Below are 25,821 nucleotides of genomic sequence, written 5' to 3'. Positions count from 1 at the left end.
ATTTAATACTCTCCTTTATTTCCTTAGTTATCCACGGCTGGTTATCCCTTTTCTTACATTCCTCCTTTATCACAGGAATATATTTTTGCTGAGTACTGAGAAAATTCTCCTTAAAAATCCGCCACTGTTGCTCAGCTGTCCTACCAACTAGCCTGTGCTCCCAGTTTACATTAGCCAATTCTGCCCTCATCCTATTGTACTCCCCTCTGTTCAAGCAGAGGACACTGGTTTGGGACCCTACTTTCTCTCCCCCCATCTGTATTAGAAATTCAACCATATTGTCATCACTCATTCCAAGAGGATCCCTCACAAGAAGATCATTAATTTTACCTGTCTCATTACACAGGACCAGATCCAAGATAGCTTGCTCCCTCGTAGGTTCTGTAACATACTGTTCGAGGAAACTATCCCGACAGCATTCTAAGAACTCTTCCTCAAGTCCACTGCGTCCGACTTGAGTCAACCAATCAATATGCATGTTAAAATCCCCCATGATTATTGCTGTTCCGTTTTTGCACGCATCCATTATTTGCTTGTTTATAGCCCGCCCCACCTCAAAGTTATTATTTGGGGGCCTGTAGACCACACCCACCAGTGACTTTCTCCCTTTACTATTCCTTATCTCCACCCACAACGATTCCACATTAGAACATAGAACATAGAACATTACAGCACAGAACAGGCCCTTCGGCCCACGATGTTGTGCCGACCTTCATCTGAAACCAAGATCAAGCTATCCCACTCCCTACCATCCTGGTGTGCTCCATATGCCTATCCAATAACCGCTTAAATGTTCCTAAAGTGTCTGACTCCACTATCACTGCAGGCAGTCCATGCCACACCCCAACCACTCTCTGCATGAAGAACCTACCTCTGATATCCTTCCTATATCTCCCACCATGAACCCTATAGTTATGCCCCCTTGTAATAGCTCCATCCACCCGAGGAAATAGTCTTTGAACGTTCACTCGATCTATCCCCTTCATCATTTTATAAACCTCTATTAAGTCTCCCCTCAATCTCCTCCGCTCCAGAGAGAACAGCCCCAGCTCCCTCAACCTTTCCTCATAAGACCGACACTCCAAACCAGGCAGCATCCTGGTAAATCTCCTCTGCACTCTTTCCAGCGCTTCCACATCCTTCTTATAGTGAGGTGACCAGAACTGCACGCAATATTCCAAATGCGGTCTCACCAAGGTCCTGTACAGTTGCAGCATAACCCCACGGCTCTTAAACTCCAACCCCCTGTTAATAAAAGCTAACACACTATATGCCTTCTTCACAGCTCTATCCACTTGAGTGGCAACCTTTAGAGATCTGTGGATATGGACCCCAAGATCTCTCTGTTCCTCCACAGTCTTCAGAACCCTACCTTTGACCCTGTAATCCACATTTAAATTAGTCCTACCAAAATGAATCACCTCACATTTATCAGGGTTAAACTCCATTTGCCATTTTTCAGCCCAGCTTTGCATCCTATCTATGTCTCTTTGCAGCCTACAACAGCCCTCCACCTCATCCACTACTCCACCAATCTTGGTGTCATCAGCAAATTTACTGATCCACCCTTCAGCCCCCTCCTCTAAGTCATTAATAAAAATCACAAAGAGCAGAGGGCCAAGCACCGATCCCTGCGGCACTCCGCTAGCAACCTGCCTCCAGTCCGAAAATTTTCCATCCACCACCACCCTCTGTCTTCGATCAGATAGCCAGTTACCTATCCAATCGGCCAACTTTCCCTCTATCCCACACCTCCTTACTTTCATCATAAGCCGACCATGGGGGACCTTATCAAACGCCTTACTAAAATCCATGTATATGACATCAACCGCCCTACCTTCATCAACACACCTAGTTACCTCCTCAAAAAATTCTATCAAATTTGTGAGGCTCCTTAGAGCCTATATCGTCTCTCACTACCGCCCTGATGTTATCTTTAATTAACAGAGCTACCCCACCTCCTTTTCCTTCCTGTCTATCCTTCCGAAATGTCTGATACCCCTGGATATTCAGTTCCCAGTCCTGGTCACCCTGCAACCACGTTTCTGTAATGGCCACTAGATCATACCCATTTGTACTGATTTGTGCCATCAACTCATTCACTTTGTTTTGAGTGCTACGTGCATTCAGATAAAGTGTCTTTATGCTAGCCTTTATATGGACCCGATTTGTTAGTGCATTCTTTTGATTGCACGCTCTGTCCCTACCTGTCGCAAACTGGTTATCCTTCCCCAGACCATCTCCTTGCACTGCGTTGACCACCTCCCTTCTTGTGTTTGTCACCTTTTTTACTCTGCCTGAGCCCTTGACTCCTTTAACTAGATGAATGTCCTCATCATTAACCCTCACTCGTACCCTCTCCTTTACCTTTGATTTTGTAATTCCCCATACCCCTGAACCCTCCCCCCCACTATTTAGTTTAAAGCCCTATTTACAGCCCTGGTTATACGATTCGCCAGGACGCTGGTCCCAGCACAATTCAGACAAAGACCATCCCATCTGAACAGGTCCCATCTTCCCCAATACTGGGGCCAATGTCCCATGAATTCAAACCCATTCCTCCCACACCAATCTTTGAGCCACGCATTTACCTCCTTAATCTTATTGACCCTACGCCAATTCCTTAATAGGATTGAGGTTTATAGGTCAGCCTATATACAAGCCTAGGTAGGTAGGGACACGACTGGCGCAACTTGTGGGCCGAAGAGCCTGTTTGTGCTGTAGTTTTTCTATGTTCTATGTTCTAATTGGCTTGTGGCTCAGATAGTAATCCAGAGATTACCACCTTGTTGGTTCTGCTTTTTAATTTGGCGCCTAGCTTTTCATACTCCCTCTGCAGAACCTCTGTTCCTGTTCTGCCTATATCGTTGGCACCTACGTGGACCACTACAACTGGATTGTTACCCTCCCACTCCAAGTTCCTCTGCAGCCCAGATGAGATATCCTGGACCCGAGCACCAGACAGGCAACACAACCTTCGGGAATCTCGATCCTGGTCTCACAGAACAGTGTCAATACCCCTAACTACACTATCCCCAATTACCACTACATTTCTTTTTTCTTCCTCCACCTGAACAGCTCCCTGTACCACGGTGCCGTGGGCAGTTTGCCCGTCCTCCTTGCAGTCGTTATTCCCGTCCACACTGGGAGCAAGAATTTCAAACCTGTTGTACAGATTCAAGGACTGAGAAGTAAAACTTGAGCTAAGGAGAAAAGGGTAGGAGTGAGGAAAACAAAGGAAACAGAGCTGTGTTTCATGTTTAAAAAGAAAAAAATTGGAAAGAAGGCAAATAATTGCTTCAGCTGAATGGGTTCAGAGGCTAAAAGGGGCGGAAAAGCCACGGGGAGCTTCAGGGCTTGTCCCAGAATGAAAAGAAAGTGGGAAGCTGAGACTTGCAGGTCTCCCAATCTGAACAGGTTCGTGATCCCTGTACTGGGGGGCTGCAGGTAGTCAAGACTTGAAGTTGTGGAACCGAAGAGGTCTTTTGCTTGCCAGGAACATGGAAGAAAATAGGATGTGGGGCGGCGCGGGGTGGGGGTGGTGGCACCCATTGGGGTGCTGGGAAACCTCAGAGAGAACTCAGAGGCCAATGGAAATCTCTCAATAAATAACTGAATAGCCGAAAGCAGTAGGATTCAATTGCATTCAATCCTTTTCTACTGTAATGAGAAGTCCCTTGAAAGGTTTAGCAATAAACTACAAGCAAATAATAAAGCTGTAATCAGACGTAAAGTAAGACAAGCTGGAGCAGAGGAAGAAGTAAGAGTGAAGAGAAAAGAGTTGGATGAACTTCACCGAGAACTGCAGCAAATCAAAAATGAGTTAAATGTTTGTGACCCTAGTCTAAATGAGAAGCATCCCAGCTACATCAAAGCTAAAAAAAAAACAAGCACTATGAAAAAGGTGGAAGTATCTAGGAAACTGTTAGGGCCAGTAAGGAACAGTGCAACATTCACCAGCAAGCGGTGAAGGAACTGGAGTTAGAGCAGGAAGATGTGAATAGAAGGTAAAAAGAGTTGAGAGAAAAAGCACAAGCAGAACTCAGCAACAGAGGTCATAGCATGGAACTTGAGAACAGCCAATAAATCCCATGTAGTGGATACTATCAGTTTTGTGATCAGTGAGAGAACTGTTAGTCTCAGAGTGAAATGTATCAAAGATTTGATTCATGGCGCTCATGTAGGACATCCTGCATCATCTACTGCGAGAGTCGCCGTGCTGTTGAATCAGAGCTACCATTCACCAGAGTCATATTGGGAATTCTGTAGAAATCCAATTGAATGATCAAACAACCAATCTCCAGCACAAATGAGCTGGAGAAATTGGCATTCTGCAGAGAGGCCGAAACTGTCTGGTGCTGAGGAGGACATTGCAATGGACAAACACGAAGAGAAAAGTGTTTAATATAACAAGAAAGAAGAAAGAAATGTTGAACATAGGAGAGTTAGTTGCATCTACAACAAAAGGAATTTGGCAATTCTCGACAAACCATGAGAAGGGAGAGATTGTTATATAATGTTGTCAGAAGAGACTGTTGACTGCACCTTGGATGAAACTCTCAAATGGATAAACTGAATGGATTGCAAAAACAGAGCAATGGACTTAAAGTAAAACTAGCACATAGTGAGAATGAGCTTTCGAACCCTAACAGAACAGTTTAATCATTGAATATAATCATAATAAGGTGCTGGAAGCCTTAAGGTGCATCAAGGTAGATAAATCCCTGGAACCTGATGAAGTATACCCCAGGACATTGTAGAAGGCTAGGGAAGAAATTGTGGGTCCCCTAGCAGAGAAAATCAAATTGACAGCCACAGGTGAGGTGCCTGAAGATTGGAGGATGGCAAATGCTGTGCCTTTGTTTAAGAAGGGCTGTGGGGAAAAGCTTGGGAACTACAGGCCGGTGAGCCTAACGTCTGTAGTGGGTAAGCTAGAATCACAGTACAGAAGGAGGCCATTCGGCCCATCAAGCCTGCGCCAACCACAATCCCACCCAGGCCATATTCCCGCAACTCCAAGCATTTACCCTGCTAATCCCCCTGACACTAGGGTCAATTTATCATAGCCAATCAACCTAACCTGCACATCTTTGGACTGGTTGTTAGAAGGTATTCTGAGAGACAGAATCTACAGGCATTTAGAGAGGCAAGGACCGATTGGGAAAAGTCAGCATGGCTTTGTGAGTGGAAAATCGTGTCTCAAATTTGATTGAGTTTTTTGGAAGGGTAACCAAGAAGGTAGATGAGGGCAGTGCAGTCGACATTGTTTACATGGACTTTAGCAAGGCCTTTGGCAGGGTACCTCATGGTATGTTATTGCATAAGGTTAAATAGAGCGGGATCCAGGGTGAGGTAGCCAAATTGATACAAAATTGGCTTGATGACAGAAGCCAGAGGGTGGTTGTAGAAGATTGCTTTTCAAACTGGAGGCCTGTGACCACCAGGGATTCCTGTGCTTCAGGGATCTGGGGTTCCACTGTTATTTGTCATTTATATTAATGTTTTGGATGAGAATTTAGGAGGCATGGTTAGTAAGTTTGCAGATGACACCAAGATTGGTGGCATAGTGGACAGTGAAGAAGGTTATCTAGAAATGCAACAGGATCTTGATCAATTGGGTCAGTGGATGACGAATGGCAGATGAAGTTTAATTTAGATAAATGCAAGATGATGCATTTTGGTAGATCAAACCAAGGCAGGATTTACTCAGTTAATGGTGGGATGTTGGGGAGAGTTATAGAATAAAGAGACCTAGGGGTACATGTTCATAGCTCCTTGAAAGTAGAGTCACAGGTGAAGAAGGCATTCAGTATGTTTGGTTTCATTGGTCAGAACATTGAATACAGGAGTTGGGAGGTCTTGTTGAAGTTGTACAAGACATTGATAAGGCCACACTTGGAATACGGTGTAAAGTTCTGTTCACTCTATTATAGAAAGGATATTATTAAACTAGAAAGAGTGCAGAAAAGATTTACTAGGATGCTACTGGGACTTGATCATTTGAGTTTAAGGAGAGGCTGGATCGACTGGGACTTTTTTCCCTGGAGCGTAGAAGGCTTAGGGATGATCTTATACCCCTAGATCTCTCACAGAAATCTATCAAAAAATGAAGGACATAGATAAGTTGGATAGTCAAAATCTTTTCCCAATGGTAGGGGAATCAGACACAAGGCGTAGGGGAATAAAGACACAAACTCAATTTACAAAATATTGTGTCTTTATATGCCCTGTTTGTGAACAGAACTCCCACTTACCTGATGAAGGAGCAGCGCTCCGAAAGCTAGTGGCTTGTGTTACCAAATAAACCTGTTGGACTTTAACCTGGTGTTGTGAGACTTCTTACTGTGTTTACCCCAGTCCAACGCCGGCATCTCCACATCATCTTTAAGACAGCACAGCAGAAGAGGGTCACCTGGCTTGAGGGACCAATGGGAACCGAGAGTAAATCATTGCCTCAGAGGGTGGAGTCCTCTCTCAGACAGAATACATCGGGGAGCCATGCAGTAAGGACTGGGGCAGCCAGGAGGCTACAAACCCTGTACCTGATTTCTCTATCAATAAATACCCTTTGTTCCTCATGAAGTCTAAATGTCTTGACATCGCCAGAGGGGTGTCACACTTTTACACAATTTATTTCTGTAAATATTTCTGACTATTTACTTACCACCAGATTTTATAATTTAATAACCCTTTCAACCTGATCCATATCTCCCCTCATACTTATGGAATTGGCTATGCTAATGTTTAAGATTATTGGTTTAATTTCAAGTGTGTTACTCTCAAACTTACTATGGAATTCAATTGCATTATCATCCCTTTTTCACACAGAACTTTTAAGATGAGATAATTAAACCACCTCATCAGAAAATATTAGATCAACTTACCAAATATTTATTCTTAGTTGATTCTACAATATAGTGTTCCACAATTTGGAACTGCCACAAAAACACTCGACAAACATTGCCTGTTTTAAGTGGAGTTAAGAATGTTGTTTTTGAACCGCTGTGACCTGAGATATTCTGTTCAGGCTGCAGGTTTCTGTATCCGCAGTATCGCAGCAAGGCTGATAGCAGTGAAAAATCTCAAGTTTCAACTTGAGAGTCAACCACCCTGTGAGAGAGAGATAAAACATGGGGAGACCTGAGCTTAACTTCCTTGCTGCTCTTGGTAGTTTTCAGCTGTGGAATGTTTGGCTGTGCTCGTGCTCAGGCTTTTGATGCCAGGTTTTAATCACACTGTGCCCTTCCCTTTCACAGATCGCGTACGATGAGGGCCCTCTATATGTGTTCGCCAAGAATGAAGACGTGAGGAAGCAGTGGATCAAAGAGTTGAACAGCAGTTACGTGCCGCCATTACTAAGCTGTCCTTCTTTCATGTTGATTAACATCAGAAAGGAAAAGCTGCTTGCGAGGTTACAGGGCAGTCTGTCATTCAGTGTGTGGACAAGGGATGAATTTGAATCCACTATCACATTGCACTGTGGTTAAAAAAAAAAACAAATTCAGATGACAGTTTATTATGGAATTGGTCATTCATTCAAAATGTCATGTGCACATGGACCTTCATGTCCTAAAGTTATCAGAAACAGGAAGGCAGGAGCTGAGTCAGGTCACTTAGACCCAGAAGACACTTCTCTCTCTGGCTGCTGCAAGCGCTCCGAAAGCTTGTGGTATTTGCTACCAAATAAACCTGTTGGACTTTAACCTGGTGTTGTGAGACTTCTTACTCTGATAACACTAACAACCTCTTTCATGTATTTAACTCAGTAAATCCACCTGAAAGCACTTCAAAGAAACATGATCAGGCAAAATGTGACCCTGGGCCTCAGCAGCTGAAGTTAGGGGCACCAGTGAGGGGGTGTGTGAGGACAGGGAGGGGGTTGGGTTGGGGAGGGGGGGTTAATCTGTGTGATAATCACTGGTGGATGGGGTGGAATGCGATTAATCTATGTGATAATGACATTCCTAAAAGGGACTTAAACTGACTCAAAATGGGCTACGTTTGTGGAATGCTTCTCTGGCAGTTTCCTATAATGGAGCAAAATGTTGTGCAATTAACTAAGAATAAATATTTATCATAGAATCCCTACAGTGCAGAAGGAGACAATTCAGCCCATCGACCCTCACTGACTCTCCAACAGAGCATTTTACCCAGAGTTCCCCCCGCCACACTATCCCCAAAACCCCATGTATTTACACTGCTAATGCCTCCTAACCTACACAGCTTGAGACACTAAAGGGCCATTTAGCAGGGCCAATACACCTAATTTACACATCATTTGGACTTTGGGAGGAAACCGGAGCACCCGGAGGAAACTCATGCAGACACGGGGAGAAAGTGCAAACTCCAAACAGACAGTTACCCGAGGCTAGAATTGAATCTGGGACCCTGGAGATGTGAGACAGCAGTGCAAACCACTGTGCTAGTTGATCTAGTATTGTCTGGTGAGCCAGTTTAATTAGCAATCTCATATTAAAGATTCTCTGTGAAAAAGGGATCATAATACCATTGAGAGTGAACTGCTTGAATCCATAATGGCACTTAATTGAATCATAGAATGATTAAAGCATAGAATTCGACCATTCAGCTCTTCATATCCATTCAGATCTCTGCAAGAATTCAGCCAGCCCCACTCTCCTGCATTTTCCCTCTAAACCCGCCTTTTATTTTTATCTTTCAATAATGAACCATTTCCTTTTGAAAGTATCGGTTGATTCTGCCTCCAACACACTCTCAGACAGTACAATCCAGATCCTAACCACTCGTTGTGTGAATCTGTCTCCACCACACTCTCAGACAGTGCATTCCAGATCCCAACTACTTGCTGTGTGAATCTGCCTTGAACACATTCTCAAACAGTGTATTCCAGACCCTAACCACTCACTGTGTGAATCTGCCACCACCACACTCTCAGACAGCGCATTCCAGATCCTAACCACTGGCTGTGTGAATCTGTCTCCACCAGACTCTCAGACAGTACAGTCCAGATCCTAACCACTCGCTGTGTGAATCTGTCTACACTACACATTCAGACAGTGCATTCCAGATCCTAACCACTCGCTGTGTGAATCTGTCTACACTACACATTCAGACAGTGCATTCCAGATCCTAACCACTCGCTGTGTGAATCTGTCTCCACCAGACTCTCAGATTGTACATTCCAGATCCTAACCACTCGCTGTGTGAATCTGTCTACACTACACATTCAGACAGCATATTCCAGATCCCAACTACTTGCTGTGTGAATCTGCCTCCAACACATTCTCAACTGTGCATTCCCGATCCCAACTATTCGCTGTATGAATCTGCCTCGAACACATTCTTAGACAGTGTATTCCAGACCCTAACCACTGGCTGTGTGACTCTGTACCACCACCCTCTCAGACAGTACATTCCAGATCTTAACCACCCGCTGTGTGAATCTGTCTTCACCACACTCTGAGGCAATGCATTCCAGATCCTAACCACTTGCTGTGTGAATCTGTCTCCACCATACCCTGAGACAGTACATTCCAGATCCTTAGCACTTGCTGTGTGAATCTGTCTCCACCATACCCTCAGATAGTACATTCCAGATCCTAACCACTTGCTGTGTGAATCTGTCTCCACCATACCCTTAGATAGTGCATTCCAGATCCCAACTACTCGCTGTGTGAATCTGCCTCCAGCACATATTCAGTCATTGCATTCCAGATCCTAACCACTCACTCTGTGACTCTGCCTCCACGACACTCTCAGACAGCGCATTCCAAATCCTAACCACTAGCTATGTGAATCTATCTCCACAACACTCACAGTGCATTCCAGATCCCTACCACGCACTGTGAGAATCTGTCTCCGCCACATTCTCAGTCAGTGCATTCCAGACCCTAACCACTTGCTGTGTGAATCTGTCTCCACCATACCCTGAGACAGTACATTCCAGATCCTAACCACTTGCTGTGTGAATCTGTCTCCACCATACCCTCAGACAGTGCATTCCAGACCCTAACCACTTGCTGTGTGAATCTGTCTCCACCGTACCCTCAGATAGTGCATTCCAGATCCTAACCACTTGCTGTGTAAAAATGTTTTTCCTCATCTCACCATTGCTCCTTTTGCCAATTACCTTAAATCAATCCTTCCACCTTTGGGAACAGTTTCTCCCTATCTAGTCTGTCCAGACTTATCATGGTTTTGAGCTCCTCAATCAAATCTCCTAACCTTCTCTACTCTAAGGAGAGCCTCAATGTACCCAATCTCAAATCTGTTAGATTTTGGTGGGACGGAGTGTTAGTCTGATTATCTGGAGTTAGGGATTCTCTCCTAATTTCTCACCTTTTGTACTGATTTTATTTGATTCTGTTTTCAGGGATCCGTTTCAATCAAGAGTTGATGCAGAAATACCACCCGTGTTTCTGGATGGAGGGAGAATGGTCCTGCTGCCAACAATCGGCTAAAAACGCGCCCGGTTGTTCCATCATCAAGGCCATGAATTCTTGTGAGTGCCTTCACCTTTTAAATTTAATATTTGCCTTTCTTCACTGATTCTCACTGGGGTGCAGCTCATAAACCACATCAGCCCATACCAAGGGAGCTAATAAGTGCCCACAGATAACTAAACAGGGGGGAGGTGATATTATAGAAACATAGAAAAACTACAGCACAAAACAGGCCCTTCGGCCCCACAAGTTGTGTCGAACATATCCCTACCTTCTAGGCCTACCTATAACCCTCCATCCTATTAAGTCCCATGTACTCATCCAGGAGTCTCTTAAAAGACCCTATTGAGTTTGCCTCCACCACCACTGACGGCAGCCGATTCCACTCGCCCACCACCCTCTGTGTGAAAAACTTCCCCCTAACTCAGACTCTGTCTACACTTCCCACTGCCTCAGCAAAGCAGCCAGCATAATTAAGGGCCCCATGCACCCCGGACATTTTCTCTTCCACCTTCTTCCAACGGGATAAAGATACAAAAGTCTGAGGTCAGTACCAACCAACCCAAGAATAGCTTCTTGCCTGCTGCCGTCAGACTTTTGAATGGACTAACCTCTCACTAAGTTCATCTTTCTCTACACCCTAGCTTTGACTGTAACACTACATTTTGCACTGTCTCCTTTCCTTCTCTGTGAATGGTATGCTTTGTCTGGACAGCATGCAAGAAAAAATACTTTTCACTTTATACTAATACGTGACAATAAATCAAATCAAATCTGTTTGGATTCTCCTGCAAATGGAAACATTTGTGCCACATCTACAAGGTCCCACATGGTACACTGGGCAACAAATAAAGATCCAAGAGCAAGCTACATTTTGGATACAAAATTGTCTCAGTTGCACAAGGCGATGAATGACAGTTGATGTGTGTTTTCTTGTGACTGGAAGATGGTGATGTGGTGGTTATGTAATTGGACAAGTAATCCAGAGGCCCAAGCTAATGGACTGGGGACATACATTCAAATCCCAGCATGGCAGCTGGTGGAAATTGAATTAATAAATTTGGAATTGAAAACGAGTCCCTGGGTGAACATGAAATCATTGGCAATTGTTGTAAAAACCCATCCTGTTTACCAATGCCCTTAACTGATCTGGTCTCATGTGAATCCAGACCCACAGCATTGTGGTTGACTTCCAGAACTTCCAGGGTTTCCTCCGGGTGCTCCAGTTTCCTCCCACAGTCCAAAGATGTGCGGGTTAGGTTGATTGGGCGTGCTAAAATTGACCCTTAGTGTCCTGAGATGCGTAGGTTAGAAGGATTAGCGGGTAAATATATAGGGATATGGGGGTAGGGCCTGGGTGGGATTGTGGTCGGTGCAGACTCGATGGGCCAAATGGCCTCTTTCTGCACTGTAGGGTTTCTATGATTCTTCTAACATTTCCCCTGTACCTATACACCAGCACCTTAAACCTGTGTCCTCTCGTAGCAGCCATTTCCACACTGGGAAAAAGCCTCTGAGAGTCCACCCGATCTATGCCTCTCAACATCTTATATACCTCTATTAGGTCTCCTCTCATCCTACGTCTCTCCAAGGAGAAAAGAAAAAATTATCGCTAGACTATTAATCCAGAAAATCAGCTAATGTTCTGGGGATGCGGATTCAAGTTCCATCATGGCAGATGGTGGAATTTGAATTCAATAAAAATGTATGGAATTGAGAATCTACTGATGACCATGAAACAATTGTCGGAAAAGCCCATCTGGTGCAGTGATGTCCTTTCCTGGTCTGGCCTACATGTGACTCCAGAGCCAGGGACAACTCTAGACGGGCAATAAATGCTGGCCAGCCAGCGACGTCAACCAACGACGAATACATGAGGCATCACAAGCCAGCCCTGCTCCTGTCCTCAATAATGTTCAGCAGCAGGAGCTCCTGGCTGATTTTCTCTGTCCCTAGCCCAGCGAGGTACTGAGGCCAGATGTTGTATCCCTGCATACTGCCCAGATTGCCCATCCATAATTGCCCTTGAGAAGGTGGTGATGAGTAACCTTCTTGAATCACTGCAGCTCCTGTGGTGTAGGTACACCCACAGTGCTGATAGGGAGGGAAATCCTGGGGATTTTGACACGACCATAAGACATAGAAGCAGAAGTAGGCTATTTGGCCCATCAAGTCTGTTCTGCCATTCAAAGAATGAATTGCTCAGATTCATTACGCTCTGGGTGAAGAAATTTCTTCTCATTTTCGTGTTAAATGGGCAACCACTTACTCTAAGATTATGCCCTCTGGTGCTAGACTCTCCCAGAAGGCGTAACAACCTATTCTGTCAAGCCCCCCTGAGAATTCTATATGTCTCAGTAAGATCGTCTCTCATTCCTCTGAACTCCAATGAGTACAGGCCCAACCTACTTAACCTTTCCTCACAAGGAAGTCCCTCTGTATCCAAGATCAACCTAGTGAACCTTCTTTGCACTGCCAGTATATTTTTCCTTCGATAAGGGGACATAAACTGTTCAGATTATTCCAGGTGAGGTCTAACCTAGTGCCTTATATAGTTTTAGCCAGACTTCCCTATTTTTATACTCCATTCTCTTTGAAATAAAGGCTAGCATCCCCTTTGTGTTCCCTATTACCTGCTGGACATGCATGCTAGCTTTTTGTGATTTATGTACGAGGACACCCAAATCTCTCTGTGCTGCAGTTTTCTGCAGTCCTTCTTCATTTAATTAGTATTCAGTTCCTTTATTCTTCCTACCAAAGTGCATAACTTCACATTTTCCAACATTATATTCCATCTGCCAAGTTTTTTTCCCACTCACCTAACCAGTCTATATCACTGTGTAGACTCTGTGTCATCCTCACCACTTGCCTTTCCAGCTATTTTTGTGTCATCCCAAACTTGGTAATAGTACATTCACTCCCTTGTCTAAGTGATCAATATATATTGTAAATAATTATGGCCCCAGCACTGATTCCTGTGGCACTCCACTAGTTACAGATTGCCACTCTGAAAATGTCCCACTTACCCCAACTCTCCCAGTGACAATGAAGGAATTGAGCAGATATGGGTTCTGGTTTAGATAATTGTAGATGGCACTTGGTCCTGTAGAAATGTGAAGGTCAGTGGGTCACACCTTGACACAGGGATAGAGGCACGGCGTTTGTGGCTCTGTTGTGACAGGTTCATATCCCACTCTAGAGACTTGAATAAAAGATCCTGGTTGACACCCCAGGGGTGCCCAAGGGAGTGCTGTATTATTGGAGATTCTGTCTTTCAGACAAGATGATGCCTTGTCTGTCCTCTCAGGAATATGTGGAAGGTACTGTGGCACCATTTGAATAAGAACAGGGGAGTCCTCCTCCAGTGAACTTCATACAAGAAAGAACTTGTTTTTTTAAAAAGTGCCTATCAGTATTTCAGGACATCACACAATGCATCACAGTGAGACACTTCTGAAGTGTAGCTACTGTTGTAATGTAGGCAACAGAACAGCCAATTTTCACACAACAAAATCCCATAAACGGCAATGCGAATATGATTCCGATCATCTGTTTTCTTTATGCTGATTAAGTGAGGGAAATATTGGCCAGGACACTGGGGAGAATGCCTCTATTATAAGACCAGTGATGGTATGAAAGAGTTCCCATAAGAAGTAGAAGCAGAAATCGGCCATTTGGCCCATCGAGACTGCTCCGCCATTCAATGAGATTAAGACTGATCGGATGTGATCATCCTTAACTCCACTTTCTCGCCTTATCCCCATAACCCTTGATTCCCTTCCTGATTAAAAATCTGTCTGTCTGTCTCAGCCTTGAACATACTTAACAACCTCTACATACTTAACAGTCTCTACAGCCCTCTGGTAAAAAACTTCCACAGGCTCACCACTACTCTTTGAGAGAAGAAATTCCTCTTCATCTTTGTCTTAAATTGGCAACTCCTTACCCTGAAATCATGCCGTCTGATTCTAGACTCTCCCAAAAGGGGAAACAACCATGTCAAACCCCCTAAGAATTCTATATGTCTCAATAAAGTTGCCTCTCATTCTTCTGAACTTCACTGAGTACAGGCCCAGTTTACTTATCCTCTCCTCATAAGAAAATTCTTCCATTCCCGGTATCAACCTAGTCAACTATCTCTGGACTACCCCCAATGCCAGTATATATTTCCTAAGATAAGGGAACCAAAACTGTTTACGGTATTCCAGGTGTGGTCTAATAGTGCCTTGCATAGTTTTAGCAAGACTTCCCTAATTTTATACTATTCTTTATTGGGAGTCAGTTAGCTCAGTTGACTGGATGGCTGGTTCATGATGCAGAGCGACACCGATAGTGTGGGTTCAATTCCTGTACCGGCTGAGGTTATTCATGAAGGCTCCATTTTCTCAACCTTGCTCCTCACCTGAGGTGTGTGATCCTCAGGATAAATCACCACCAGTCAAGCCTATAGTCATCTGGGACAATGGTGACTTTACCTTTTACTATTCTTTAAAACATTGCCCCGGGATCCTAGGACAGCTTCATATCTCCTCTGAAAGATGGCATATTTGATGGTGGGAAGTCTGTTATCATTGAACTAGGAGGGTAGCATTGAATTAGATCCACCCTGCTCATTTTCTGTCTACACATTCCTCCATTTATTTCTGAGCAAAAGAGAGAGTTGATCTCTCAGTTTTACTGTTTGCATTATATGTGCAACACACCCTCAGTAATACATTGATAGGTGGTCAACTCTTGGAGTATAGCTTGTTCGCACATTGAGAAGTTTACCATTGAAAGCAATCTATCACCTGTACTGTACAGGGTGAAGCAAACTGTACCTTTGTTGGAACTGAAGGAGAATTTCAGGAAAGATGTGAAAAATAATTCTAAAATGTCTTTATTGCAGTTCCTTCATCAGGGAATTCTCGGCGTAAATCCAGAAAACCCCTTCCTCCAACTCCAGTGGAAGAACAGCAACAGGCAAGTGTCCAGGCTCCACCAAATGTGCACTCCCTTATTATTACCTTATTCACTCTCTCACACTGTCTCCCAGTCATTCTCTCTTATTCTTACTCACTCTCTCACTCTGTCTCAGTCACCCTCTCATTCTGTTTCTCAGTCACTCTCTCTTACTATCCAGACCCTCAGGATTTTGAACACTTCTATCAAATCTTCTTCTCTCCAATGAAGACAGATTGGAGAAGCTGGGACTGTCTTCATAACCGAAGTTCCTCATCCCTGGAACTATTCTCATGAACTGTCTCCAAAATGTTCACATCCTTACTAAAGTGTGGCACCCAGAACTGGACACAATACTCCAGCTGAAGCCAAACCAGTGTTTTATACAAGCTTAACATAACTTGTTTGTTTTTGTACTCCATGTCCCTATTAATAAAGCCTAGGATTATATATGCTTTATTAACTTCTCCACTTGGACTGCCACCTTTAATGATTTATGTACATATACACCCAGGTCCCTTTGTGCCTTCACCTCAGTTAGAGTTGTATCTTTTATTTACTATTGTCCCTCTGAATTCTTCCCAACAAAATGAATCACTTCACATTTTTCTGCATTAAATTTCATTTGGTACACGTCTGTCCACTCCACCAACTTGTCTATGTCCTTTTGAAGCTCTGCATTGTCCTCCTCACAGTTTACAATCCTCCATTAATATATACTGGGGAGAGAAAGGGCCAAGGCACCATTCCCTAGGAACACCACTACAAACCTTCCTCCATCCCGAAAAACATCCAGTAACCACTACTCTCTGTTTCCTGTCACTCAGCCAATTCCGTATTGTTAATGTCTCTTTTATTCCATGAGCTCTAATCTTGTTCATAAGTCTGTTATGCAGCACTTTAACAAATGTCTCTCTCCCTCTTTGTCTGTCTCATTCCCTCTCTCTCTGTCTGTCTCCCTCCTATATCATGCTCATTCTTCCCCTCCCTCCCTACCTCCCTCCTTCCTTCCCTGTCTCTCTCTCTGTCTCTCTCCTATCTCTCTCTCTGTCTCTCTCCTATCTCCCTCTCTCTCTATCTGACCTTTCTCTATGTCTATCACTTTCTCTCTCACACACTCATATTCTGGGCAGTACTTTTAGGCCCAACACAGTTGTAAAGTGGGGCGTAAAGCGATTGCTGCGGTTTTCGCAACCGGCGCCATTTTACAATAATAGGATTTCCAGCGCGATCAACCTCTCGCCGGAAATGGGCATGAGACTGGCTAATGTATTGAAATTTATTTAAATTTGATTTTAAATCTGATTAGCAAACCCGGTGCTCAATGATCCGGGCTCGCCTGCCTTTATGGCCTCGCAGGGAAAGGTACTCGCTGGCAAGGAATAGACATGCTCCCCATGGACGAGGAGCAGTTGTGTTGGCCTCGCCGGTGGTATCAGAGGCCATTGAGGCCCACCCAAGGAGGCCGAGGGTAAGCCTGGGGGTGCCCCTTGGGGAGTGCCAGACTGGCAGTGTTACCCTGGCACCTGGGCAATGCCCACTGGGCACCTGGATAATGCCTGTTGGGCAGTGCCAGGGGTGGGATCACTGGGGGGGGCGGTGTCTGTGGGGAGGGGCCAGTGAGGGCGGGGCTAATGGGGGAGGGGGCCTGCATTCACACTGCAGTGATTGGTGGAGGGAGGGCAGCAGGGCCACATTTGCTAGGGAAGGGCAGCAGGGCCACGAATGCTGGGGGAGGGTAGTGGGGCCGTGATCGGTAAGGGGGGGGGTCCGCGATTGGTCTGGATGGCGGGGGCTGCATCTCGGGCTGCGGACCCCGCGATTGCTGCTTCAGGCTACCTGCAGTAGCAGGGACCTGACAGCTCTCTCTCTCTTTGTCTGTCAGACCCCTGCTACTGTTAATGTGCATGTGCAGCATCAGAGGTCTACACGTGCACTACCTCCCTCGACAGGTTTTCGGGCGTGTTAAGCCCAGCCCACAGGCTTCTGCAGTGAGCAACAGACTAGCTCAAAATTTTGCAGCTGGAGTGCATATGGGGGGGGTCTAAAAACACGCCCAAAATACAGATCTGAAACTCTCCCAGTTACATGTCCGTAAAATTCCAACCTCTGTCTTTCTCTCTCTTGCAGCCTATCTTTTCTCTCTCTCATGGTCTCCCTGTCTGTATCTTGCTCTCTGTTTCTATCTCATGAGGGAGCAGCAGATGATGGGTGGGGGTGGAGGGTATAATTCCTGTACCTGAATCCTGATGCTATGAATTGGCCTGATATTGGGCAATGGCTCTCATTTCTGCCAAGCCAGCGAGGCAAGAAGAGCGAATGGTAATCAGACTGCTGCTGGTCTTACAGATGTCCTCGGCTCAGTGAGAGCCTGAAGATGAGAACTTTTGGTTGATGGTGAGTAGGGGGTGGGGGGGGGGGGGCGGTGTTGGAGGGGCTGGGTGAAGTGGTACTCTTTTTATAAAGTGGCTGTGAAGCAACCAATTTGTTCTCTAAGGCTGATCTGAATGATACCCCACCAGTATTTCTGTACATCTTGTATCTCACCCTCTCTTCCAACACAGCAATTATAGTATCTAAATGTCCCTCCCTCTCTTGGGGTGAGTGGAGCTATAATCCCCGATAGCATTGGTAAAATACACACCGCAAGCTGTATGGTAATTAGCCAATGGTTGTTAGTTGTTCCTTCCTGTCTAGTCAATGGAAATTAATTAATGTTTCTTAAGTGGCTAGTTAATGCTGACTTGCTAATGGTTACTCTCTTTCTCTTCAAGCAGATGAAAAGGGCTCCACCTCCCCAGCCTAGCTCAATACCCGTGAAGGTGGTCGTCGCTCTGTACGATTACCACAAGATGAACCCAGATGATCTGTCGCTCCGGAAAGATGAAGAATACGTTGTGTTAGATGACCAAGATCAGCACTGGTGGAAGGCTAGAGACATGCGCGGGTAAGTTTGGGACTCTGGGGTTAGTTTCCACAAGCTTGGATGGAGTCACCACTCCCAGAATGTCTTTAGGAGGGGGAACAGGCACTGGGCGACTGGAAAATCTGGCGAAAACTCACATGGGCTGGATGCACAACTTTACTGAGGCTAATGTGGAGTCAGTGTGAATGGCTGACAATCTGTATAGACCAGGGGAGAGATTCTGAAGTCTCTGGGCCCGCTAGCATCTCTGCGCCCCCCGCCCGGGAGTGGTTCGCTCCAGTGGGGTTTACATCTGCACCCCACTAACTGGGAAAAGGCAGCTGACCCCGCTGGAGTGAAGAGAGGCCATTGAGGTTAGGGGTAAGAGGGCAGTGCCCCCTGGACAATTCCAACCTAGTCCCCTGGCACTGCCCAAGGAGTAAATTGGCAATACCCAAGGGTCACCTTGATGCATCAGGCAGTGCCAACAGGGTGGGCCCAGAGTGGGCAGGGCCTATTGAGGGGGCAGGGCCTATTGGGGACCAATTGGTAGGGGTGGGGGGTCCCTCTGCATTTGGGATCGGTGACAGAGGGAGGGAGGACAGCAATCAGCACTGGCCACCTGGGGTATGCAGGCGGTGCTTGTGTCTGCACACACTCGGAGACCAACCTCCAAGCCACCATGTACACCACTACCGAGGCCTGTGAGAACGTGGGCCTCACATTACATATCTGTGAGACAAAAGTCCTCTACCAACCTGCCCTCACCATACATCACTGCCACCACCCTGGTTGTCAAAATCCATGATGAGGCCTTGGACAATGTGGACCACTTTCGAGACCTTGGGAGCCTACTGTCAACAAGGGCAGACATCACAATGAGTTTCAACGCTGCCTTCAGTGTGCCAGAGCAGCATTCAGTCCCCTGAGGAAGTGAGTGTTTGTATACCAGGACCTCAGACCTGGCACCAAGCTCATCATCCACAGAGAGTAGTGATACCCGCCCTCCAATGCGGCTCAAAGTATTATGTACAGCAGGACCTCAAAATTCTGGAGAAGTATTATCAGCACTGCCTCTGCAAATCCATTGGCAGGATAGACACAGCAACATCAGTGTTCCCATTCAGGCCGACATCTCCAGCATCGAAACATTGACCACACTCGATCTGCTCCACTGGGTGGGACACACCGTCCACTGCTTGACACGAGATTCTGGAAACAAGTGCTCTATGTGGAGCTTTGACATGGCAAGTGAACCTCAGGAGGCAGAGGAAACACTTCAAGGGCATCCTCAAAGCCTCCTTGGAAAAGTGCACCATCCTCACTGACAGCTGGGAACCCCTGGCCCAAGACCGCCTAAAGTGAGGAAAAGCACCCAGAAGGAACTGAACACCTCAAGTCTCATCACCGAGAGTGAACTGAAACCAAGTGTCGACAGTGAAAGGAGCCCATGGCACCCCACCCACTCAATCCTCCAACCACCCTCTGCCCCACCCTTCTGTGACAGAGACTGTAGTTTGCGCATTGGACTCCTCAGTCACCGAGAACTCTCATGTAATGTGGAAACAAATTATCCTCGACTCCAAGGGACTAGCTAAGACAAAAGAGAAATTCCCATCAGATGTTATTAGGATACTCAGATAAGAACACGATTCCACTTATTTTGTTCCTTTTGATTTCAGTTATTTTCATTCAAGTATAATTCTTCTCTTTGATATTACCATACACACTGTTTTGCTGCAGTTTAATGATAATACACATGTTACAGTTTGTTCCTGTTGTGTGTCAGATTTATTGTCGATTTTCATCTGTGTTTGCCATAATTACTGAAGAGGCTGAGAAAGTTGCAGAAAGTAATAACGTGCCTGAAGATTGGGAGTGTTTTAGAAACTAGCATAGTACCACTAAAAAGTTTCTAAAAGGGAAAGAAATAGTCAACCAGCTAGGAATATTAAACAGATTGTAAGAGCTTTTATAAGCGTACAAAAAGATGGAGAGTGGCTAAAATAAACAATGGTCCCTTAGGGATAGAGACAGAAGAAATGATCATGGAGAATGAGGAATTGGCTGAAGCATTGGACAAATATTTTGGCTGGAATTTTTCAGCCATTCACGCCGGCGGGATCTTCCAGTCCTGCCGATGGCGTATCCCTGCCATGGGTTTCCTGTCAGCAAGAGGTGCATTCAACGGGAAAGCCCGTTGAAAATGGCGGGACCGAAAGATCCCACCGCTGGCCAATGGCGGGCTGCCTCTTGCCACAGTGAAACATGCAGCAGGTTGCATGGAAAAACCACCCTTTGTGTCTGTCTTCACAGCTAAAGACAAACATTTCAAAGCAGAAATGGTGGGTAACCTCGAGGCTAATACTATTGAGGAAATTAAATTATTATCAGCAAAGAAATAGTATTAGAGAAAATTAAGGGTCTTAAAACTGTCAGATCCCTATGACCTGATGACCTACATCCTAGGATTCTAGAAAAGGTAGTTGAAGAGAGGGTGGATGCTCTAGTTGTGAATTTCCAAAGGTCCCTAGATTCTAGAACAATCCTAGTGGATTGTAAGTGAGCAAATGTAACGCTGTCAGGAACGGTAGGAGAAAAAAAGCAGACTGGCTAGCCTGACACAGGGAAAATGCTGGAATCTATTCACGTGATTGCCTCAACAATGCACTCCGAAATCATAGTTTTACAAAAGGGACTTCATATTTGACAAATGTATTTGGTTTTTTTTAATATAACTGGTAGGTTGGGGAACAAGTAGATGTAGTTTCTCTGGATTTCCAAAGGACATTTGATAAAGTGCCACAAAATGTCTAATATACAAAGAGAGGGCCCATGGAGTTGGGGGTAATGTATTAGCGTGATAGAGGATTGGTTAACAGGCAGGAATTAGAAAGTAGAGATTTGAATCTGTGCATTTTTAAGTTTGGCAGGCTGTAACCAGTGGAATGCTGCAAGGATCAGTGCTGGGACCTCAACTATTTACAATCTATATTAGACTTTGATGAAGAGACTGAGAATAATGTATCAAAGTTTGCTGACAATACAAAGCTAGGTTCAAATGTAAGCTGTGAGGAGGACGCAAGAAGGCTGCAAAGATGTTAAGTAATGAGGCCACAAAGTGCAGATGGTGTTTAAAATGGGAAGTGTGAGACTGTTCACTTTTTTTTTTTTTTAACTGGTCGGTGCAACATCGTGGGCCGAAGGGCCTGTTCTGCGCTGTAATGTTCTATGTTCTATGTTCACTTTGGTGATAAGAATAGAAAAAAGAATATTTTTAAAAGTCATGAAATATTGATGTAGAGAGGGAGGCGGTGTAGTGGTATTGTCACTGGACTAATAATCCAGAGACCCAGGGTAATGCTCTGGTGACCTGGTTTGAATCACACCATGGCAGATGGTGAGTTTATAAATCAATATAAATCTGGAATTAAAAGTCTAATGGTAACCATGAGACAGTTGTTGATTGTTGTAATAACCCATCTGGTTCACTAATGTCCTTTAGAGAAGGAAATCTGCTGTCCTTATCTGGTCTGGCCTACATGTGACTCCAGACCCACAGCAATGTGGTTGACTCTAAAATGCCCTCAAGAGTGGGCAATAAATGCTGGCCCAGCCAGCAACACCCACATTCCATGAACAGTTTTAAAAAAAAGCTTGGGTGTGCTCATACAAGGAATACAGAAAGTTAGCATGTAGGTGCAGCAAGCAATTAGAAAGGCACATTGGCCTCTTTTTGTGAGGGAAATGGAATACAAAAATAAAAAAAAAGTCTTGCTGCAGTTGTACAGGGTTTTGGTGAAACTACACCTGAAGTATTGTGTATCAGCTTTAGTCTCCATACTTGAGTAAGAACAAACTTATGTTGGAGGTGGTAGAGCGATGGTTCACTAAATTGGTTCCAGGGATGAGAGAGTTATTCTATAATGAGAGGCTGAGTAAATTGGCCTGTGAATCTTTGCAATTCTCTACCCCAGAGGCTGATGAATGTTCCTTTAATAGATTCCTGAATAGATTTAAGGCTGAGGTGGACAGTTTCTTTGTCTCTCAGGGTATCAAGAGATATGGGGAGTGGGCAGCAAAGTAGCGTTGATACTGAAGATCAGCCATTAGTAGAGTAAGATTGAAGGACTGAAAGGGCCACTCAACAAATAATTTGTGTTTGTATTTGTGTATGTGTGTGTGTGGTGTGTTTTGTGTATGTGTGCACTTGTGCACACGTGTATGTTTTGTATATATTTGTGTGTGTATGGTGTGTTTGTGTGTGTGTGTGTCTATTTTCACGACTACGTTTATGTCTATTCATTATCGGTAGGGTTGAGCTCAGTGTAGTACAGATTACTGGCTTAGTTTCCACCCTTGTCTCTGGGCCTGTCAATTAGTGAGCAGCTCGAATGAGAATTGTGGGGACGAATTGCTATGATAGATACATGCCTGGACTTGGCCTGTGGTGGATGGGGTGGTAAAAAGTTTAAACTAGCTGACTGGTCTCTTTCATTACTTTGTAGACAAGAAGGATTCATCCCCAGTAACTATGTGGTGGAATCTGGGAACAAGCTCGAGACATACGAGTAAGTAACACACAGAATCACCATTCCATCTCACAGAGAGATGTTGGGCTGGGACCTGTTTTCATGTTGGAATTATGCGGAGGATATTTTAAAGGGAAATAATACAATAAATAGTTGTAGAGAAATGCGCACATAAAACTTTATCTTTAGATATCCAAGGCACCGGAATCTGGTTATCTTTACAGAGGTTCACATGCTAAATCTCCTGATGATTATTCTAATACAGTTGGCTTCATGGGCCAGGATTTCTGGTGCTGCCATGGTCCATCAACCCGGCAACGTGGCGGGAAAGTTAAATTGCTGTTTATTGCTGCAGAACCACCCACTGGCAGAGGGGCCTTACAATCCTGGGCATAATGCTTCTTATGGGTGAAAATTGGAAAAGCTGTCCTTTAGCTTGGTAAACTTAGAAAATAACAAGGTTTGTTTAAAGGTCTCTGGCAGCTGAAACACTGTTTCTTGTGAAAACAGTGGATGTGAAATTCAATTTGAAAAATATGTTGCAATGTTCTGTACACTCGGTATTTGAAAGCCAGTACACCCATTAAATATTAGATCGATAATCATTCATTGTTGTATCACATACACTCTATGAAATGGCTGAGTGAATAAACATTACCAAGCTTGATGCAAATGCTGCAGATAAAGGGTCTTTCTAAAATTAAATGGGTAGAATCAAATTATCAACTGTTGGATTGTTTTTCTAAACTAAACTATGCAGCACTCCTTCAGTACTGACCTTCTGACAATGCAGCATTCCCTCAGTACTAACCCTCTAACAGTATAACACTCCCTCAATACTGACCCTCTGACAGCACTTCCTCCTTGACCTTGACATTCAGCCAGGATTTTGCGCTGAAGTTTCTGGAATGGCAGTTTCCATTATTCATACATGGAATATGGGCAGTACGGACAAGGCTGGCATTAATGCCCATTCCTAATTGCCCCCTAGCAGGTTGAACTCAGCAGCCAGCTAAGACTTTACAGTGCTATTTATCTTTGAGCAAAAATATTCTATGTCCTTTGTCTTGTTTTCAAACAGATGGTACAATAAAGAAATCACACGAAGTAAAGCAGAGCAGCTTCTGAAACAGGAGGTAATGTTTGTTATTTACTTTTCACCTTCAAAATACAAAAAGTTTAAAGTTCAGCATATTGTGCAAGAGAAAGTTGAAAGGTTTGGAGATCACCAGTGCTTCCTCTAACCTGTCAACTAAGGCACCAAATGGAATGATCCCGCCTGTATGTGCACAACCACACAAAAACAATAGTGTTAAACAAATCAGCCATACATGACAGAAAAAATCATGAGAGGATGTGCTTCTGCTACTGTCCCCAGGAGAGGTACAGCGCAGGGTCAGATACCGAGTAAGACTCCCTCTCCACTGCTCCCATCAAACACTCCCAAGACAGGTACAGCACAGGATTAGATACAGAATAAAACTCCCTCTACACTGTCCTCATCAAACACTCCCAGGACAGGTACAGCAAGGGGTTAGATACAGAGTAAAACTCCCTCTCCACTGTCCCCATCAAATACTCCCTGGACAGGTACAGCACGGCGTTAGATACAAAGTAAAACTCCCTCTACACTGTCCCCCATCAAACACTCCCAGGACAGGTATATGAATGAACTTACAACTGTACATTCCTGTCTGGCGTAAGAGTAAAATGGGGAATGTTGCTCATCCATGGCTAACAAAGGAAATCAGGGATAGTGTTAAAGCCAAAGAGGAGGCATATAAATGGCCCAAAAAAGCAGCAACCTGAGGACTGGGAGGACAAAGGGTTTAATTCGGAAGGGAAAATAGAATATGACAGTAGGCTTGAAGAAAATATAAAAATTTATGTAAAAGCTTCTATAGAGATGTGAAGAGAAAAAGACTGGTGAAGACAAATGTACGTCCCTTACAGTTAGAATCAGCTGAATTCAGAACGGGCAACAAAGAAATGGCAGACCTGCTGAACAAATACTTTGGATCTATCTTCACTAAGGAGGACACAAGTAACTTTCCAGAAATACTAGAGGATAGAGGGTCTAACATGAAGGAGGAATTGAAGGAAATCCTTATTAGTCAGGAAATTGTTTGGGAAAATTGCTGGGATTAAAACCCGATAAATCCCCAGGGCCTGATGCTCTGAACCCCAGAAGGAATCAAGGAAGTGGCCCTAGACACAGTGGATGGATTGGTGATCATTTTCCAGCATTCTCTAGACTCTGGAAGAGTTCCAGTGGATTGGAGGACAGCTAATGTAAACCCACTTTTTAAAAAAGGAGGGAGAGAAAACCAGGAATTATAGGCGGGGAAAATGCTGGAGTCAATTATTAAGGATGTCATAACTGAGCATTTGGAAAGCGGCGACAGGATCAGTCCAAGTCATCGTGGATTCACTAAGAGGAAAACATGCTTGACAAATCTTCTGGAATTTTTTGAGGATGTGACCAGTAGAGTGGACAAGGGTGTACCAGTGGATGTTGTGTATCTGGACTTTCAAAAGTTTTGCAAGGTCCCACATGAGATTAGTGAGCAAAATTAAAGCTCATTATATTGGGGGTAATGTATTGATGTGGGTAAAGAACTGGTTGGCAGACAGGAAGCAGAGAGTGGAAATAATCGGATCCTTTTCAGAGTGGCAGGCAGTGACTAGTGGGGTACCGCAGGATTCAGTGCTGGGACTCCAGCTATTCACTATATACATTAATGATTTGGACAAAGGAGTCAAATGCAATATCTCCAAATTTGCAGATGACACTAAGCTGGGTGGCAGTGTGTGCTGTGAGGAGGATACTAAGAGCCTGCACGGTGACTTGGACTGGCTGGCTGAATGGGCAAATACTTGGCATATGCAATATAATGTGGATAAATGTAAGGTTATCCACTTTGGCAGCAAAAACAGGAAGAAAGATTGTTACCTGAATGGTGGCAGTTTAGGAAAAGGGGAAGTGCAACATGACCAGGGTGTCATGGTGGAACAATCACAG

The 25,821-nt window shown here is 44.6% G+C and overlaps 1 protein-coding gene across 2 annotated transcripts in view; it reads left to right on the top strand.

The window, feature by feature from the left end:
- Nucleotides 1–25,821, top strand: part of btk (Bruton agammaglobulinemia tyrosine kinase) — a 162,102-nt gene that overhangs the window by 88,819 nt on the left and 47,462 nt on the right. For both annotated transcript variants that reach the window (XM_078211205.1, XM_078211206.1), the window contains exons 4-9: nt 7,257–7,338; nt 10,352–10,480; nt 15,310–15,383; nt 18,140–18,309; nt 22,776–22,838; nt 23,881–23,935. In XM_078211205.1, the coding sequence (XP_078067331.1) occupies nt 7,257–7,338; nt 10,352–10,480; nt 15,310–15,383; nt 18,140–18,309; nt 22,776–22,838; nt 23,881–23,935 (573 nt within the window). The remainder of the gene's footprint in view (nt 1–7,256; nt 7,339–10,351; nt 10,481–15,309; nt 15,384–18,139; nt 18,310–22,775; nt 22,839–23,880; nt 23,936–25,821) is intronic.

This window comes from Mustelus asterias, chromosome 4 (assembly GCF_964213995.1).
Source record: "Mustelus asterias chromosome 4, sMusAst1.hap1.1, whole genome shotgun sequence".
Lineage (NCBI taxonomy): Eukaryota > Metazoa > Chordata > Chondrichthyes > Carcharhiniformes > Triakidae > Mustelus > Mustelus asterias.
The sequence above is the reverse complement of the archived record's forward strand: the minus strand, read 5'-3'. Positions and strand labels throughout refer to the sequence as shown.